This window comes from Rhyacophila brunnea, unplaced genomic scaffold (genome assembly GCF_057557595.1).
Source record: "Rhyacophila brunnea isolate RB1 unplaced genomic scaffold, BYU_Rbru_1.0 scaffold_2, whole genome shotgun sequence".
NCBI classification, from domain to species: domain Eukaryota; kingdom Metazoa; phylum Arthropoda; class Insecta; order Trichoptera; family Rhyacophilidae; genus Rhyacophila; species Rhyacophila brunnea.
The window spans coordinates 45,083,335-45,102,475 of record NW_028232859.1 but is presented as its reverse complement, the minus strand read 5'-3'; the positions used below and the strand labels follow the sequence as shown (position 1 = coordinate 45,102,475).

General features: G+C 33.5%; 1 protein-coding gene across 1 annotated transcript; it reads right to left on the bottom strand.

The window, feature by feature from the left end:
* Positions 1–2,972: 2,972 nt before the first annotated feature.
* Positions 2,973–18,423, bottom strand: LOC147072383 (cytochrome P450 4C1-like). Its single transcript, XM_085947703.1, has 10 exons — positions 18,211–18,423; positions 17,124–17,233; positions 15,637–15,727; positions 12,640–12,825; positions 11,311–11,702; positions 10,287–10,355; positions 7,924–8,092; positions 4,720–4,899; positions 3,527–3,687; positions 2,973–3,229 (listed from the first exon to the last, which is right to left on the bottom strand). The coding sequence occupies exons 1-10, from the start codon at positions 18,368–18,370 to the stop codon at positions 3,203–3,205; spliced, it is 1,545 nt and encodes a 514-aa protein (XP_085803829.1). The 5' UTR covers positions 18,371–18,423; the 3' UTR covers positions 2,973–3,202.
* Positions 18,424–19,141: the final 718 nt, after the last annotated feature.

Below are 19,141 nucleotides of genomic sequence, written 5' to 3'. Positions count from 1 at the left end.
ATGCTTAATCCTAACAAGATGTTATTTACAAGCGACTACAAATTTATTTAGTCTTTAATAGTGGCTTTTCCATAGTAATCTAAACGTAACCTTGAATCTATTTTTACCTCGCGAGCCAGCACAGCCGGGCCGTAAATTCTAGTCGGACAGAATTCAGTTAAGGTTCAAGGTCACGCGTCAATTTGTATTTTTAGTCGCAGTATTTGATTCTTTTATTTATCCAAGACGCGATTAAGATTTATTATTGTTTATGGGTAGAAACCCATCTATACCAGAATCTTAAGTTTTTCCAATTGTTACTTTTACAATATTCATTATAGTTAGCGAGTTATAGCATTAACAAAATCTATAATTATAATTACGCGTCTATAGATATAGATACGCGTTTACAATATTTTTATAACGGTAGTTAACTTCTATCTTGTACTGATAAAATTAGTGTTAAAATTCTTTATTCATAATTATACAGTATATAAATTTATAAATATTCAATTTTCTTTTTCAATTTTCATACATTTCCATTATTGCTATAAAAGTTATTGAAGCATGTACTTGCTAAATTTTACGTAAACAATCTCTCCCATAACTTATTTTCTAAGTTTAATGAAGATTTCCCGGAAATTATTTCCAAAATAACATCGCGCCAAATCTACGCGACGTGTCATTTCGAGGCCTGTGGTCACAGCGTTCCAATTACACTTGAGCAGTCTCGATCCTTGGAGGCGAAATTTTCTACGTAAAATTTTATTACATTTACAAAGAAAAGGTAAACAACATACATTTTACTTCCTAATACTAAACGATTACGCTAGTGGTTACCGGTTCATAGTCTTTTTGACCATTTCATTCTTGATTCTTCCATAGTTTAGAACCATGGGACTTATATATTCTGTTTGTACCTTGTCGTGAGGTTGTCGCGCGGCTATTGAGAAGTAGAATTGACTACAAGGCTAGATTTGTATAGTTATGTCGTTAAACCATACTCTGCCATAAACACTAACTGAAGGTCGGCGTTTTTGTTCGTGTCACTGACTTGCCTGTTCTTCAAGCCATTCAGATTCCGGTATCCTGGATGGCCGTTAAATACTATCCACAGAGTGTATACGTCAGAGCTACGGAATGCTGGCATGACCCGGAATGTCGTAAGAAGATTGGCGAGTATCCAGGATTTTTGGAGGCCCTGTGTGGTGTAATAAGCTCCAACTAAGGGGCGAAAATGGTTAAAGAAGTAGATTTTAAAACAACATAAAATGCTAATATATATCAAAATTATATACGAAAGCCTGTATTTGTGTAATAATGAATTTTTGAAGTCTTACAAATATTTTTCTTGAATCAAAAATTTTGTGACTCAATGACTCAAACATCATAATAATTTTGTGTTGTAGATATCATTTTTTCCAGTGGAAAAAATACTTAAAATACCACCCAAAATCATCTAAGTATACATAATATAATTTTTTTATTAAACAAATATTTCACAAGATTTGGAATGTAACATTCTTATTTGGACATACATAATTTTAAAAGACTTCAGAGCAACATACCTACTTTATATACTTATAAATATATTATAAAGTACTACAAAAATCTTTTTGAAAAAAATACAAAATAACCCGATTTGTGAAGCGCTTCAAAAATGTAAAAAACTATTAATTAGTTTCATCGTAATTAGATAGGATGCACTAGCTTAATTGGTAGAGTACATTGCAGCGAATCCAGTGGATGCGGGTTTCAGTACTGCTTGGCGTAGTCTAGTAGTTATACATTTTCCCTGAGGTGTTTTCAAACTATCTATATACATTACATATTATAAATTTATAAATCAAAAATAAATTACATAAGTATCTAGCATAGAACAATCGAAATATAAAATTTTCAACAAGAAGCAATTATTGTTGTTAAATTGAACATTTTTTTAAATTCATTATGAGCCTTTTGACCTTTTCACAAGGTGGTTCTCTTTTTTCATATCAAATATTTTTAAGAGGCCATTTATTACATAATATTATATATTGAGATTTGCTTTGATACAATAATAAACTAACTTTAGATTAGGTGGATAATGGATTTTGACAATGGTTTTCTTTTTTTTTTTTTCAATTTAAGAGAAACATTAGATTTTTAAGCACATCGTAATATGGTAATATTAAATTCAACATTTTTTTAAGACAACATCAGGCCATTAGCCATTAACAATGACAGTAGTGTAATAAAAGCAGTGAAACAATCACAAAAACATTGAACGAACACAGAAGCCCTGGATGAAAAGCTAGTGCTTTATTCATTATACTATGAGAACCACCATTGATTCATTTGTTGTTAATAATGTACATTTTTTCAGTATATCAAATTAGGAATAAGTTATAGTTGAGTTCAGTTTAACCACATAGTACATATTTTGTATTTTTTAAGAGGATTATAAATTCATTTCAAAATTGCTATTTACATATTTTATTGAACATATCGTCTCTGTTCTGGCAGAACACACTAACTGCAGAATACTAGTTTTGAGTAATTTGACTTTGAAGTTGTTAAAAAGTTTGTAATAATGGTCTATCATGTGAGTTTATTAAGTAATCGTCAAAAGGATGACTTTAAAATAAAGACTGCTTATTTATTAAGAAGGTTTCCAGACGGTAAAGTTTGAAATAAGGAACATTTTGGTACTAACTCAATATGTAATTTTTTCGAATTAGTGTCTTCTGCCAGAACAGTGACGATATAAACTATGTTAATAGGCTTATAATTTCGTGGGTTCCAGCTGCGAATCCCGAGTCTATAAAAAATATGTTGTTGGACTCAGATTATGCACCTAATAGGTTCAAGTGACTAACATCCATTTCTCGTAAAACTAAAATCAGTTAGGAGACCTCCCCGTGAGGTGGCCCAGATCCACATGGCATGGTAGACAATGGATATTAATTCAACATTTTCTAGAATATTGTGGTAGGATTTAAAAATAACGCATATTTCATTAAATGATGTTATTTATTCAATTAAATTAGTTTAAAATTAAAAAATCCCTGATATAGTGAAATAGGAATTGTCTACTACAATAGTAAATTTATGGCAATAGGTTTCTTTTAAATTAATAAACTCCTGCTCTCATGGTTGTTTTTTATCGTAGTAGATTTTTGGGTTTCCACCGTGTGTCCTTCTTTCTTCTTTCTATAGATTTTCTCAGTTGAAGATGTCAATCTTAATGCGGTGATTCTTCAGCTCCATGCTGTGAAATATTAATTGAGTCAGCATTTACTTGGTAGAATTCCATATTACAAATGATAATATAAATTATATTAAATTATACAGGTTGTTGTTTAAGTCAACGGCTATTTCGGTTGTAACACCATTATCAAGACTACAAAAATATACAACTTGTCTACACTTAAGTATAAGACTCATAAAATGAGACATGTAACTATACAAGAATAATACTTACTCACTTGGAAACCGAATTAATTTAATTTCATGCCGTTTAAGGCGTTAAGTCACCACAAGAGTTTAATTGATGAATAATTCTTACCAATTTTCGAGGGATGAATTTCACCATTATTGGATCCTTACATCTCAATACTAAATCAGTAGAAAATATTATATGTTCCGGAGTCGTAATTGGTTCCAATATAAAATTACGTAATATCGATGAGAGTACTGACTTTTCTTCCAGCATGGCAAATTTTTGACCTAAAAAAGTAAAAATATTTAAATTATAATATGTAACCCACTGTATCGTAGCACTTATGTAGTATACCATACCATAGTGACCAGAATCAAACAAGCTTATCATCGTTGATTCTGTAATATTATGCGCTATGTCATTGCCGACTGAAGAGGAAAGCCGATACATTTCACGACTGGTCCTACCTTTCCGCCCTCCCGTTCTCTATGGATGACCTGTCATTGCCTGTCATTGTATATAGAGTGCTCAAACTGACACGTCTATTGTGTTCACTTGTCGGAGTATTCTTCGTTTCAGATTACTTTCAGATTATTTTAACGTATCTTGGAGACCTTGGAGTTCATCTGATTTAGTGGTTCTGTGTTATTAATAATTGAAAGTGACGATCAACGTAAGGAAACTTCTTCTGTGTATAATATAATATCATAATACACTAGGACGTTTGTCAATGTGACAGTCGATTCTAAACGACAATAACTAATAACCTATTTATACTCTTCTGTCATTATAGAATGCCAAACTCTGCTTGGAAGTTTTTTTTATCAATAAATAGTATGGCAGTGGACCACTCGTTGCTTGTGCAAAAAGTTATGCTCAGGCTTTATTATTCTAAAGATGGCGGTGGCTATGTGCATCTTTTGATGATTTTGAGTTGTTACATACAGTATTGCATCAATTATTATAAGATTTGTCTTATAATTATTATCTGAATATTGAAACTTCTTCAGATTTTGTTTCCAATTCATCTGAATTACATTTGATTCAGAATCGTCAGTGTCATTGTTGATCTTTGCGTTTTCCTACAAAATATCTTTTTGAGAGCGATCAAGCATTACAGAAATTTTAATAATTGGAATGTCCACTTCATGAAAGAATGTCAGAAGATTATCTAAAATGTAGCTCTCGCACTGTTGAAGTATTACAATTTTTAAGGATGGGCAGTTGTACATGCGGTATCTATTTTCAAAAACAGATAAGTCCACAATGCAATATTGAAAACAATGAAATAAAAAAAGATATGCGTTGCCTTTCCTCACCTATACAGTTTCTTGGGCCAGCACTAAATGGGATGTACGCAAACGGGTGCCGCTTTGAACAATTTTCCAGTAAAAATCTGTCGGGATCGAACACATCAGGAGCCGGGTAAATGCTTGCACTTCTATGCAAGTCAAAGATGTGTATGTGGTAAACAGTGTCTGCAGGAACCAGGTAATCCGCTAAAACAATTATCATAATATTATTACATCAGTGTTCTCAAATAAACTGTGTAGGTAGATAGATACCTACTATTCGCAATGATTTATTATTTTATCAAATTGTCAGTTCAGATAAGTAAAGGTTAAATTAAAAAAATTCAGTCATTTTATTGCATTTCCTTATCTTATCTTAAATTTACAATATTAGTAATTTATATTTATGTACTTAGGTCATAATTCTTTTTATTTTCATATTTACACAATCAGCAACTGTCTGTATAGAATGTCAATTTTATACTGGCTCTTCATAAGAGCCAAGTCAGGTGAATGTTGGTCAATGTTGCCATATTTTGAAAGTGGAATTATAGTACAGTGCCTTCAAAATTATAGTATTTCGGCAAAAAATATAGTACGCGTTGAGTGACCAATAATTTTCTGCATCATTTTCAAAAAAATAAACGTAAGGTAATTAACGTCTTGTTTTTTTACACAAAATATCCATTAAGGATAATTAACGTCTCGTTTTTTTAGACAAAATTCAAATGTTAAGTCAGTGGTTTCCAAACATTATGTTACTACGCCTCCCTTTTAAAAAAAATATACTGGCCGCCTCTCCCCCCCGTATTTCTTTAAATAATACAGACACCTTTTTAAATAGTCAACGATGCACCTACTTACGAATATAAAAATGAAGAAAAAAAAGAAGATTTTACTACTTATATTACATTCATTTTTGACGAATGTGCTTGTTTATTAGCACAATTAATATCAATAGAAGTCAATCCAAATTCATCTTCGTTCATTGACAAATGGATTCTATCATGGACCCCACTTCCTGAAACAGACCCTCCGGGTCAGGATTTTTCAATCACATACTAAAAAAAAGTAATAGCCCCAAAACAAAGCAGCACCGCAGGCCACTTTTTTTGCTATTAATAAAATAATGTGAAAAGTACATTTATTAGCAAACTAACCAAGAGCTCAGTAAATAGATTTTTGTTTGCTTCAATATATCTGGCGTAGAAATCATTTAAAAGTGGAGATATGGCGATTTTTTTTTTGTCATTTTGATTTCCTAAGCCCCAATTTTTTATGAATGCCTTCACTTTGTCGTTTTAAATCAGTGAATGCATTAGTGGTCCTTGGATTGATTTATTCAGTCATTTTTTTTTTAAATTTCAACCAAATAGACAAGTTTAACAACAAATTTATCGTTCCTAAACAAATTTGCCTCAAATTTCAACATTATGATTAATTTGACCCTTCTATTTAATTTTTTTACGAGATAGCCATTGTGCTTCACGATGGTATAGAAGTGAGGGATTATAAAATTAATCTCTATATTTACAGAAAGGTTTGCAAACAACCTTTTATTGGACTGTTTTTTGTGTAGTTTATAACTAGCGGCCGTTTTATAAACTATGCATTTGCAAACTGCAAACCTGTGGCTACATTTATTGTGTTAAACTTTTCGCGCCTCTCTTTGCAACACTCCCCGCCTCCCAGTTTGGAAATCGCTGTGTTAAGTAATTAAAGTCACCTTTTTTTAGACATGTGGACATTTGTTTTTTGCTTCTCACGGATTATTTTTATTTTGGCGTTGTTTTTCTCCTATTGGCAATGTTTTTTTCCGATTTCTGAAAATTATAGTATTTTGGGCGTACTATACCTGTTTTATATCGTACATAGTACGCAGACGAAAATTATAGTACAAATACTATAATTATAGTACGGTTGGCAACACTGATGTTGGTGTCCTTTGATGCATTTTGAAATACCGACATTATGTCGATAGACGGCGAACACTTGCTCGCCATAGGTCACAAAACGAGAATGTCGCCCTCTTCCCAGTGGTGAGCATCACATTACCACTGACGTTTGCCTGTAGACATGCGTCGTTCTCGAATGAACGTATCCTTTAAAACTAATCTATAGCCAGCGAACAAATCGGTCCCGTGTCACCTGGCGCTTATGTCGTTCGAGGCGAACGAGATACGCGAGAGTGCGCGCGCAGTATAGGAAGAAACGTGGGTGCGAAGGATACGCTGCCCGGCGAACGGAATATGTCGTTCGCCTCGAACGAGATACGCGAGAGTGCGCGCGCAGTATAGGAAGAAACGTGGGTGCGAAGGATACGCTGCCCGGCGAACGGAATATGTCGTTCGCCTCGAACGAGATACGCGAGAGTGCGCGCGCAGTATAGGAAGAAACGTAGGTGCGAAGGATACGCTGCCCGGCGAACGGAATATGTCGTTCGAGGCGAACGAGATACGCGAGAGTGCGCGGGCAGTATAGGAAGAAACGTGGGTGCGAAGGACACGCTGCCAGGCTAGTACTATACATTTTATTACGGCAACAAAAGACACAATTGACCTAATCTGTCCGAACAAATCCCTATCCGTAATTAACCTATTCGGTCGGAGTCCTCATTAAGTGACTCATTTCCCATATCTATTTGCCTGACATTATATCGAAATAATGTCAAAAGCCATGCTTATTATATCAATGATGACAGATCCGAAAATCTTAATTATTAGCAAGGCAATGTTGCATTTTGCATTCAGAATTGTTGCCACTTTTTAAATGCCTGATGATTATTAAAATATTTTGTAATTAACTTGCATTGGTGAAAGTTGGTGTATTAAACATTAAATGATTTAATGGTTGCTTGAATAAATGGACACATTTCCTATACATTAAATACCTAAAGTATCTTCTCATACCTGTATTTTTTTATTGACAAATATTGGACCTCTATTTACATTAATAGATGCCTGAAGTAAATACTTAATTCAGCTGGTCTTTCTTGTTTGCATATAATATAATTGGTATGTAATCAAAATAATTTCCATTTTATTGTAAACAAGTAAAGCCATTAAAAACTGTAATGATTTAAATTCTTGTAAAAAATATGACAGCTGCCTAATTAGCAGGTCATCAGCCACACATTCATGCATACATCCACTCTCCATTAAACACTAAACAGCTAATTAGTATTTAGTATCACTATTATTAGACAATAGAGCTTTAATGTTATGAACATACTTAGCTGCACTTCTTCGTGTATTTGTCGAGCAATAAACGGTACACTCGGGTATAGACGTAGAGCTTCTTTGATGCATCTTTCCAAATACTTCATGTTATTCAGATCCTCGATGGTCATTGGGGCAGTCGAGTCGCCGAGGATTTGATCAATCTCTGCCGCGGCAAGTTCCTGATATAATAATATAGACTTTATTCCATGTATTTTATTAGACCGTATGCTTGCATACAAATCATTAGATTCACAACTCGCCAAGGCCAACAGTTGTGCATCACACCTTGCTCCTTAATGGTGAGCTTTGTAATAGTATTGTTCCAAATATTGGCGGAGTTTGTATCGGATTTGATATCAACCACCAAACTGGTCATTCGGTTAAGTCAAAATAAATGCCACTGAATAATGGGACTGAAGATTTTCAAATCTCTCAGTTTCAGCATTAAAAATGAAGAGAGTAAGCCGGCTCTCACATCAAAACTTGTCTCACCTGCAACGTGTCGAATACGTCGATGTGACGTCATCGTTATTCATAAAACACATGTTACCAAATGGAGCTCCGCAGATTGGTTGAATGCGACTGTTTATTTTTAAAAAAACGTCTGCAGTTGCAATCGACAAGTTGCACGCTTCTCGGGCTGCGAGTCAAATACACCAGGACGCATACAAACTCCTACGAATTGGTCATTCCTATACCGGCTCGTCGATCGCCGCTATACCTATATCTATACGTTTTGAAGGTTACGTGCGACTGTCGCTAGGTAGGTTCATGGATGGTTTGATTTATGGCTGTGCGGCAGATGAGGCGAGTTTAGATGTGAGAGCCGGCTAAGGCCTACTGTGCATGGGAGAATTTTTGTCATGTAACTTATAAATACACGGTGATGATACGTTGTGCAATTATAATAAAAATCAATATAAGCGCTACCGGGCCTGTCCAATTCGGAACGAAAGACAGCTTAAGGTGACGCATCAGTGAAACGCCAAATAATGTTCAACTGTACGCGCGACGAAAATTTGTACTTGCTTCGCATTCCTTGAGAGAACGTGGATTCGGACGCACGTCACTTTGCTGGGTGATGGCGACGGGCCAATTAATTCTAAAATCGTGTAAAGATGACTAAAAACTTTACCCATTTACTTTAAAAAGCAAACATGTAAATGAATATATTATTATTGATACTAATAGAATAATAAACAGAACATAAAATGGACGTATGTTGGATTTATATGAGAAATAATATTTCGTTTGACAGGCGTCATTTTCACCCGCGACCCGCAATCCGCACATCGCCTAGCAACGATCTTTTTAGACCGTGCCTCAACTAATGCATGGCCTTAAAGGAAAAATTTACCAAATGTTTGATGAGTGATCCAATCTTGCCCTCATTTCTAGTTCCTCTATTAAAATATCATTATTTATATATTCCTCTCGCACAACCACAGGCGATGTTACCACCATTTTCCAAGACAGGTGCAGGGCGTCTCACGAAACACAAACAGGCAAATGATGACAACAATGCCATCAATCCGGGCACGTGTATATAAACATAAAACCGCAGTGACAGTTTCGTCACCCTAAAGTTTCCGGCCAGAGTAACCAAAAAATTATCCTGCTGCTGCACATTTACATTCACATGAAAAAAGTATCGAGTGTGTGGTAGGCCTTAATAATAAACAAAGTGACAATACGAGACTGTCACACCGAGCATGACTGATGTGATTTTGTATGCTTTATGACATAGTATATATTCTGTTTATTGTGACATTAATAAACTGCCATCATTTATTATTATTAAAAATAGTTACAATTGACTGTAAGTTTATAATTTAATTTTTGTATTATGAAGACATTGTAAGTCGAGTTCTATTTCGTTGACAGCTTTTTCCGAACCAATAAATACTTCTATTAGAGCTACTTCCGACCTTACCACTATAGATATACCATCATTAATCATCAGGTGCTCGAATTTAGAACTAAGCTCTTCACAATATAAAAAGTATTCACCTTTTCTATGCCTCACGGTATTACTATGGCAGTATCTGACAGTCCACAAATTTTTAACAACACACATCAAATGTAGAGCGAAGCTCTTACTACAATCGCTGTAATAGGTACCGTTAGTTTGTGGTTTAGTATTTTATAATTATTCAAACAGATGTCACTGTGTGTTTAATTTTTTAGATTATACAAATCAATCAGTGGCTAGTAATTTGAGTTTAAAGTCGCGCGAGATAAGTCACGAAATTTGTATGTGTGGCCTGTCGATCACGGCATCATAAAACGAGATAACTCGCTGAAAGCATAGAACCGGTTAAATGATATGTCAAATGTTAATAAACTCATAAGTGACAAATATAAAATTCTTACTTGGGCATCTTTGTTATTTGCTAACAGCATCAAGGCAAAGGATATAGCCATAGCAGTTGTATCATGGCCCTGAAACAAGCAACAAAAATAATATGCTTAATATAATGGTGATGACGTCGACACTCGTCTGCGGTTTTCTAGTCTGCCTGTCGAGGTGGTGACTAGGTTCACATACTTAACTAACACAGTTGCTGTGCTCCAGTATGACTGTGAGACATGGTTGAGGCTCCTAAGGACTCGATTATCGAGTTTTGAGAATCAATGTCTCCGTAGAATCTTAAGGGTACATTGGTATGACCCCATTCCAGACACTCGAGTTCATTAGTCACGAAGAGTTGCTTCATGTGGCTGGGATGTGTTCCAGATGCCGCCAGAGAGTGATTAATTATTATATCTACAGTCTATGGTCAATTACTGATAAGTGCAAAACAGTATTTTTCATTATAAGAATAAACGAACGAAAGAAACTACAATGAAAATTTTATAAAACCACCCATCAAATATTATCATTATTACAAAAGCTTGGATTGACCAAAACGAAAGAGCTTACAAAACTTGCAGAGTATAATTTTTTTTTCGACCATGTCCGATTCTAATAGGATCATATGGGCCTCCACAGAGTAGAGGTTTGTATTAACAGATTTTTGTTTTTTTACGAGAAATGAATGTCAGCCACTTGCCAGACCCAGGATTCGAACCTGAGACCAATACAGTAAATTTTGACGCAGGGTTTTGAATGTGTGAGTGTCCTATGAAAATTAACCACGCATTATAGACGTGCAATAGTGAGTGTAATACACCAATATTAAATGAGCGTCAATGCATAAACCGAGAGCAGTTGTCAGTATTCGAAGTATGACGTATTCTTGAGACGTGTTTAAATCTATACCGTATTCTTCCTTACTCGAGATCGGTGGCCTGCTTCTCCTCACTCGTTTGGTATTTCAGTTCCCATTATTTCTGTGTTCCCTGGTTTTAACATTATTAATTTTGACATCACAAATATTTACTTAATTAAAATTACCTCAAACATAAATGTATCTACTTCTTCACGAATGCCCAGTCTATCGATATTTCCTCGAGATTCAGCCAACAGCAACAAATCCAACATGGCCAGTCGTCTTTTCTTTCCTCTTATGTTGTTATCGTCATTGTAATTTTCATTATCTATTCCCTCCAACTCGGCGAGTGACACAGTTTCCCGACGCTGTTGAATCACATCCGTTGTAAATTTGTGCAACTTAGATACTGTTTTGACTTGCTGTTTTCCAATGGAAGTCAATCCGAAAGTGAAGTCTGGCATAAGCCACAATCTCACCAATCGATATACCATGAATTCACCGAATTCATAAATGGATTTTTTGTATTCATCAATTGTGTCTGTTTTAGAGTCGATACTCAGACCCATTGCCGTCTCTTAAAATAATCATATTATAATAAAATTATCTATTTCTTTATTCGTCATTAGCAATTGCCCGTGACTTCGTTCGGGTGAAATATACATAGTGAAAGTAGACATTCATACACAATAAAGAATAATATACTGATTACTATTATTCTATCTGTGATATTATTAATAATTGTTAAATTTTTAGGTGAGCATTAGAGGTGAGTTGGAAATACTGTCACCAGTTTGTGTACTCAAGTCTCGGATGAAACTACCCATACTCAGTATGTGTGGCCCAATAACCTTGTTCCAAAAACTTGTGACGATATCATCGCGAGTCGCTCGCTAGTTGAACAATAGGTCATAAATTTTGTGTCGTAGCACATTCCCTCATGGTGAGATGACGCACGGGCTTGTTATGAGTGGTATGAGTATGACCGCTCAAAACATATTGTTTAAAAAAAAAATCATTGTTATTCATTTTATAAACAAGAATATTATAACCTAACAGAAAAACAACTCATAAATTTAAAAAGTGTTTAAAATTTTATAATAAATGGGACATTTCGAAAAGCCGAGCTCAGAGTATTTTTAGCGATTCTATTGAAACCGATATTTCAAATACTAATATGGAGTTGGTTTTAGTTCCAGTTGAGTATGAGACTTATGTCACATACGCACGCCAAACGCTTTATATAGTATTCCAAATACTAGTAAGTATTTTGGAACAAGTTTCTATATACTGGTAGTAAGTATACTCAGTCTTCAAAATCGACCAGTTTTCCCACCTCTAGTGAGCACTTCTTTCCCATGCCTCACCCCATATTACTATTTTTAGGATATTGAGAATTGAAAAATTGATTTGTCAAAACATAATAAAGAATTCTGAAGAAGTTATTGTAATTTTGTTTTTGACCATATCTGATCCTAATAAGCCGCTGAGCCATCTTTAATTACAATTCTTACCACTGATTGTATTGAGAGCGAATTGAGTGACAATCGGTACAACGTTGGTCTGGTTTTTCTCGATTTCAGTTCTTATTTTCTCCACTAGCCGCTCACTTTGTTCATTGAAGGTTTTACAAAATCCTTTAAGAATGTTGAAATGAAAAGCCGGAGTCAAAATCTTCCTCCTTTTTTGCCATTTTTCACCTGCAAAATTATATCCAGTTATCATCAAATAAATACATTGATTGACAAAATACCTAAGCCAACAGGATAATTTATGTAATCTAACTAATAGTGCCTGTACACGTGTATGGATTTTTTTGCACTAATAGTGTGTATTTTGTAGTATGTTTTTATACCGGCAGGATTGCCACTATGGATCTACTGCGCAGGTGCAGACATCGCACAGTCCAATTATTGTCGCATGAAAATTCAGAAGCTTCTGAACTTTTTTGATCCATGCATGTAATTTTGCAATTTGTCCGATAATACGTGTTTACATGTGCATTTTTTTGTTATGGCCGCGATAATACGTACTGTCAGCAGTAAATCCATGTACGTGTACCTACATGGGGTATAATGCTAGACTTATTTCCCTTAGATCATTTTTTAATTTTATAACAGATCAATAATAAGTTATTTTTTATAAGAATTTCTTTTCAGCTAAAATGAGAAGTATTTTAATTATCATCTTAAAAATGTGTAAAATTCACATAACAATATTTAATTACATTGACAGTTAGTAGGTAGGTTGTTTGGTATTAATGAAATAACTTTTTTGTTTTTTGTTCTATACAGATTTTTTTATAACAGTTTACTGTATATCTCGTAGGTATGGAATTACATAATGAAATAAACATTTTGAATACTTAGATAAAAAATATTATTACTAAAATTCACAAAAAAAAACTTTAAAAAAAACCACTTAAGTAGTTTGCAAAAAAGAAGGCAATACCATAGATCGTAACTAGATATAACGGGGATGGCTAACATTTAGTCGGCGCCCCATAAAATTAGCCAATATCCAAAGTAAGTAAGTAAGTAAGCATTTATAAGAAGTGCCGATACAATAACGTGACTTGTAAAAATATCTAAGTATACAATACATTGTTCTATGTTCTATCGTGATGTTCATGTCGAAACCTCTAATCAGAAAAACATATAAAATTGTATTTTTGATGGCATCGAATTTGGATTTTATAAAATATAGATATAATATTATATTATTGTTATTATTAAATATATTATTTTATTACATAATTCCATATTGTACTTGACATTACTTGACCACTGAATATATTTCAGGCTTCATCATGGCTTGAATAAAGGACATGGATAAAATAAATGTGAAAGAGATTAATTATTGCACTGGTGTTATAACGATTATAATGGATGATGGTTTTAAAACAAAGCTCTTTTTGAATCTGCAATTTTTGAATTATTTATTAGTATGGTAGTGATGATGATCGGGATGAGCTCTGGAGTCTGTGCTCGAGAAACGAATCTCGAATGATGAGTGTCGAGAGAGAAGTGAGAGTTGACTGTGTCTTCTTCGTTATTTATATAAAATAAATCAATACCTTACACGAGCCACCGTCTATCTAGGTTAATAAATCATACTAGCCATTGTTGAACTAAGTTATGATTGAGAAACCAGCTGACAGTGGCAGTGTCTAACGGCTACGAGGTGTTTTATGAGCAAGCATGAGATGATGCTATGTCATTACCTGTAATAAAAACGCTGATGCTAGATGAAGCAATTGATAGTTAAATGACTTGTTGATTGTACGTTGTCAAAATTCATGCTGACCAGGCATAAGGTTATTGCCTGCTACAGGACTACCGGTCTTCATACTATTGTTATGATATTTATTTGCCAATTTGCAGACAAATAAATCAAAATACAATAAAATAACAATCTGTCACGATGAGTAGATAAGCAACTAATAATGCTACACTTTGACATTATTATTTAGTTAAAAATCCTGCAAAATTTGTGTAAAACCATTTATAAATGCAGTCAAGTAAGTAATCCCAATGAATATAAAAAATGGCAGCCATTGCATGTGTCAGAAAGTCAGAATGCCAACTGAGCCATGTTAACATTTGTGGAGTTTACCAACTTACTACGCTTTACGCTACTTTACTATGCTTCATATTGTACTTGCTAAACAATAATAAATGGAATATTATTTGATTTTGTAAATGTTTCTTGAAGACGTTCTTGGAAATCAATAACAAAATTCAATATTAGTAAAAAAAAATACATAAGTAGGTACATATTATTATAATTGTTTTGTATTCTGCATGAAAAATTATTATAATATCATACTTCACATCTTGTGTTGATGCTTAAAAGGAGTATTATTTTATATGAAAAATGTATGTGATTGTTAATTATATCTCTGAGAATATTATAGCAATTCGATTAGAAATAGATATGATTAATTAAAGAAATAAACATTGATATGAAATTACTAATTGCTGGAAATATTAAATTTGTAACATACACAATATATCGTCACTGTTCTGGCAGAAGACACTAATTCGAAAAAATGACATATTGAGTTAGTTATACCAAAATGTTCCTTATTTCAAACTTTACCGTCTGGAAACCTTCTTAATAAATAAACAGTCTTTATTTTTTTAAGTCATCCTTTTTACGATTACTTCATAAACTCACATGATAGACCATTTCAAACATTTTAACAACTTCAAAGTCAAATTACTCAAAACTAGTATTCTCCAGTTAGTGTATTCTGCCAGAACAGAGACGATATCAACACTTTCATAATAATACTTCTAATACTTTGTTAAACCACAAATAATGTAATAAGTAATGTCAGCTGAGATATTCGTAATATTGGACATTGGATGGGGCTATTTTCAAATTTTGACACGAAAACAGAGTATACAATAAAAGATACTGAAAGAACAATTAAATTTATTCACTCTACTCTTGTTGATATTATTAATATGAATTGATGGATTTAAATATGGTTACAAAAAATAAACCTGTGCTAGTTAAGAGTCCATCATTTAACCAGGGATGAAGATAATTGTAAACTGTACCCTTTTTAATGTACTTTGGACTGGACAGCAAAATCTAAAAAATAAAATTGATTTTTAATTCAATTCACATATTAAAACTTATCGAATTAGTCATGGTTAAAAAAATATATGGTCTGTTAGTTCTAAACCCCTCCAAAATAATCTTACTTCTCTCAACGGTCCCACTATTGTTGGAAGAATTTCTAGAATACCTCTTTGGGAATGGAGTATAACTGGGCCAATGTGCTCCACATAATATATTCTTATAACTCAAATTGGGTCATAGTCAGTTTCGTAGACACTATCCGTAAGGCTAATTCTACACTCAAAATGGAATGTATCAAACCATCGCCTACCATATTACCTACGGTCTTACCATATTCATTATAAAAAATCATGCATGCCAAATAAGGTACCCTCCGCCATTCTAACAGAGGAAACCTCCCTTGTTTCATTTGTTTCTGCGAGAAGATTAAAGGTCAATGATTTGCGTTAGCCCATTTCCACCCGCCATGTATATGCAGCCGCCTTTCATGACACTATAAACGTGTCTGAATGAAAAGATTTTAGTGTCACATTTCCTTGTCCCGAAACGAAGCTGCATGGGACTGATGTGGCAACCATGCACCTTGGTGCTCAAAGAGTTTTAGAAAAAAAAAAAGAATCTTGACTTGCTCTGCCGTCATTTATCTTTATTGACATGAAGTGTGTCCTCTGTACCCGTGTACTGAAACTCTGCCGAAACAGAGGAGTCAGGAGTTGAAAGTGATGAATCTAAGGAGGGTTTGGAATTATTCCATCCTCCATATGACGCAGCAATTTTTTCAAATGCCTAAAGTTGGTTAATATCAAGTCGGCATGGCCAATCGGGCTCGTGTGTGGACGGACCTTGGGAAACAACCCCACTTGGTCAATAAAGGTTAGATACTTTTTGAACTCTTGCAAGAAATATGTCGAAGAAAAACTTACTTCTATTAAGATAAAGCCATTAGACGGAGTGTAGCTGAAAAAAATGTCAATACGACTGGATCATTCAATAATCTATTCACGGTAGTTTTAGATTATCCATTATTTTCAGTTATCCGACCTTCCCAGGATCCCGTTTGTGTCAGATAATAAGGACTGCACATAATTTAAAGGCAAAATGTATTACAATCAAGAGCCAATAGACAAACTACCAAGATCTAATATAATTCATTTGCTGCAGTGAATGACTAGATCACTTTGACAGGTCACTTTAAATTGACTATAAAAAAATAGATTACTAACCCTAATAAGGAAGTGTCAATTTTAAATATGATTAATTAATTAACTAATTAACTACTAATAATATTTATTGATATTATTCTCATTACATAATAAATTAATTTCATAAAAAATAAATGTTAAAAAATACAAGAAAAACCAAGGCTATTTATTATACTATTAATTCTGTGGTCACAGAGTCATACCTCAATATCTTCTGGATTGTATAAATTTACCATACGTATGCTTCCTCCTGTCTGAGTGAATATATTTTTGAATTTATTGGTGTAAGTTCTATTCTGATAAAAAAGTGGAACTGCAAATATAAAATAAACAAATTAATTCACTTAGAAAGAAAAAAAAACGTACCAGTTCTAAATATTATAGTCTATAGTGAAACACTTTATGATTCAGAGATAGTGGGCAGGGTCACTTTTGATTATCTTCCAAACAGGAACTTGAAAAAATTTTATTTTGTTTTAAAATAACAATCACAGTACAACATGTGGTTCCAAATTGGTAAAACTGTAAAATGAGAGCGAGGCAGAAGAAAATATTTTTAAATCGCGAATTATATCAATATATTCATTATTATAATTAGATCAATAATTAATTATGTGTATATTTAATTTTTAGAAACCTTGCATGATTTTTTTAGGGGCCCAATAATTCTAGCTACGCCACTGGCTAAATGAGATAATTAAGTCTTGCCGAAGTATGCGGTAATAGGTAATGCAAGTAGAGATGATAAGGAAAGGCTTTTTCGTGGCTTGATGGTACATAATTATTATTAACTTTGGTGAGTTGACTTTTCACTATCTGGATTGAAATTGAAAATTATACAGTTTAACAGATTCCTGAAAATGGATTTGTAAGGTTTATGAGATAGAACAACATAACGCTCCGGGTAAAACTATGTGCATTTCATAATATGACGATAACAACACAAACAATAAAAAAATAAAAACAAAAAAAAAACTGAAAAGAAAATCACAAAAATAAAATCACGCAACTGATATCAATCCAAGCAACAGCCGTCGGATTCGGGATGGCATATGGCTGAAACTCATCCAGGAGAGGTATACATGTTATGGAACTCCACAACGTATTCCGTGGTCTGAATTTCATCACACTTGAAAAGTGAGGACTTTTTCAAACCCCACTTTATGCATTAGGTACCACGGAATGCCTACCCCGATTCAATTCAAACATACACTATACTTACGTAGAAGTCTAAAGTCAGGAAGGTCCAGTGAATCCGTAATTTTTAAAAAAAATAAAAAAATATCATACCGGGTCCGTGGAGAAAATCTAAAATATTCCCTATGATCGGCAATGGTTTCGGGCCAGGAATTTTATCAAAGAGAATCCCATCTCTAGTATGGTGGGCTGAATAATTAACCATGTAAAGTATTGATAGACATATTAAAACTGCTAAAATTATAATCCACATTTTTGAATATTAAAATTGAGACATGTGATTGATATGGAGCACCAGGATGTACTAAAGCACTATAGCTAAAAGATATTATTAAGTATATCAATCTCAATAATAATAATTATTATAAAAAAAATAGAGTGAACCATTAAGTTTTTATCTCTCCTCAAAACAGATAATATACAGTGAGATAGGGAAATAATTGCTAATAATTATTATGTATGTATACATAATATATACACAATACATGTACATTTAAAATTGTTAGCATTATTTTATTTATCATCAATAAAATGAATTTTAGTGCAATATATTGCAATTGAAAAAGATATCAATTAGTAGAAATTTTGTGATAAGAAATAAATTTAGAATCTTATAAAAAGTGTAATATTTTCAGAATTGAAGATTGTCGATAGCAGGATAAAATAATGGTAGAATACATCTTGGACAAGTTTGAAGAAGCATAAAATGCACGACCCTCGATAGTGGGAAATAAATCTCGATGACAATTTATTATTTTGTTTTGCTCAATCCTATGTGCATCTGTACCTTTATTCCGTTATACCCACCGCGAGTGGAATGTGTCACGACGAGATTATTGAGTTGTTATTACCTTGGAAGCTCTAGGCAATTGCTAAGAGTAACCTAGGTAATAAATAACAACTCAATAACCTCATTGCGATACTTGCCACTTAAGGAGCGTACAATGAAATAAAAGCGCTGGGCTACTTCATGAAAAGGTTTCTGAACAGAAATTGATGTTAGCCAATTCTTCAACCTATTAGG

What these genes read in the sequence shown, in the direction of transcription:
- LOC147072383 (XM_085947703.1), bottom strand. Translation starts at nt 18,370, where the DNA reads ATGTGGATTATAATTTTAGCAGTTTTAATATGTCTATCAATACTTTAC. An exon ending in CAAATAACAAAGATGCCCAA is followed by an intron (nt 8,093 to 10,286) that starts GTAAGAATTTTA and finishes TTATTATATCAG; the next exon opens with GAACTTGCCGCGGCAGAGAT. An exon ending in AATTCATCCCTCGAAAATTG is followed by an intron (nt 3,230 to 3,526) that starts GTAAGAATTATT and finishes AATATTTCACAG; the next exon opens with CATGGAGCTGAAGAATCACC.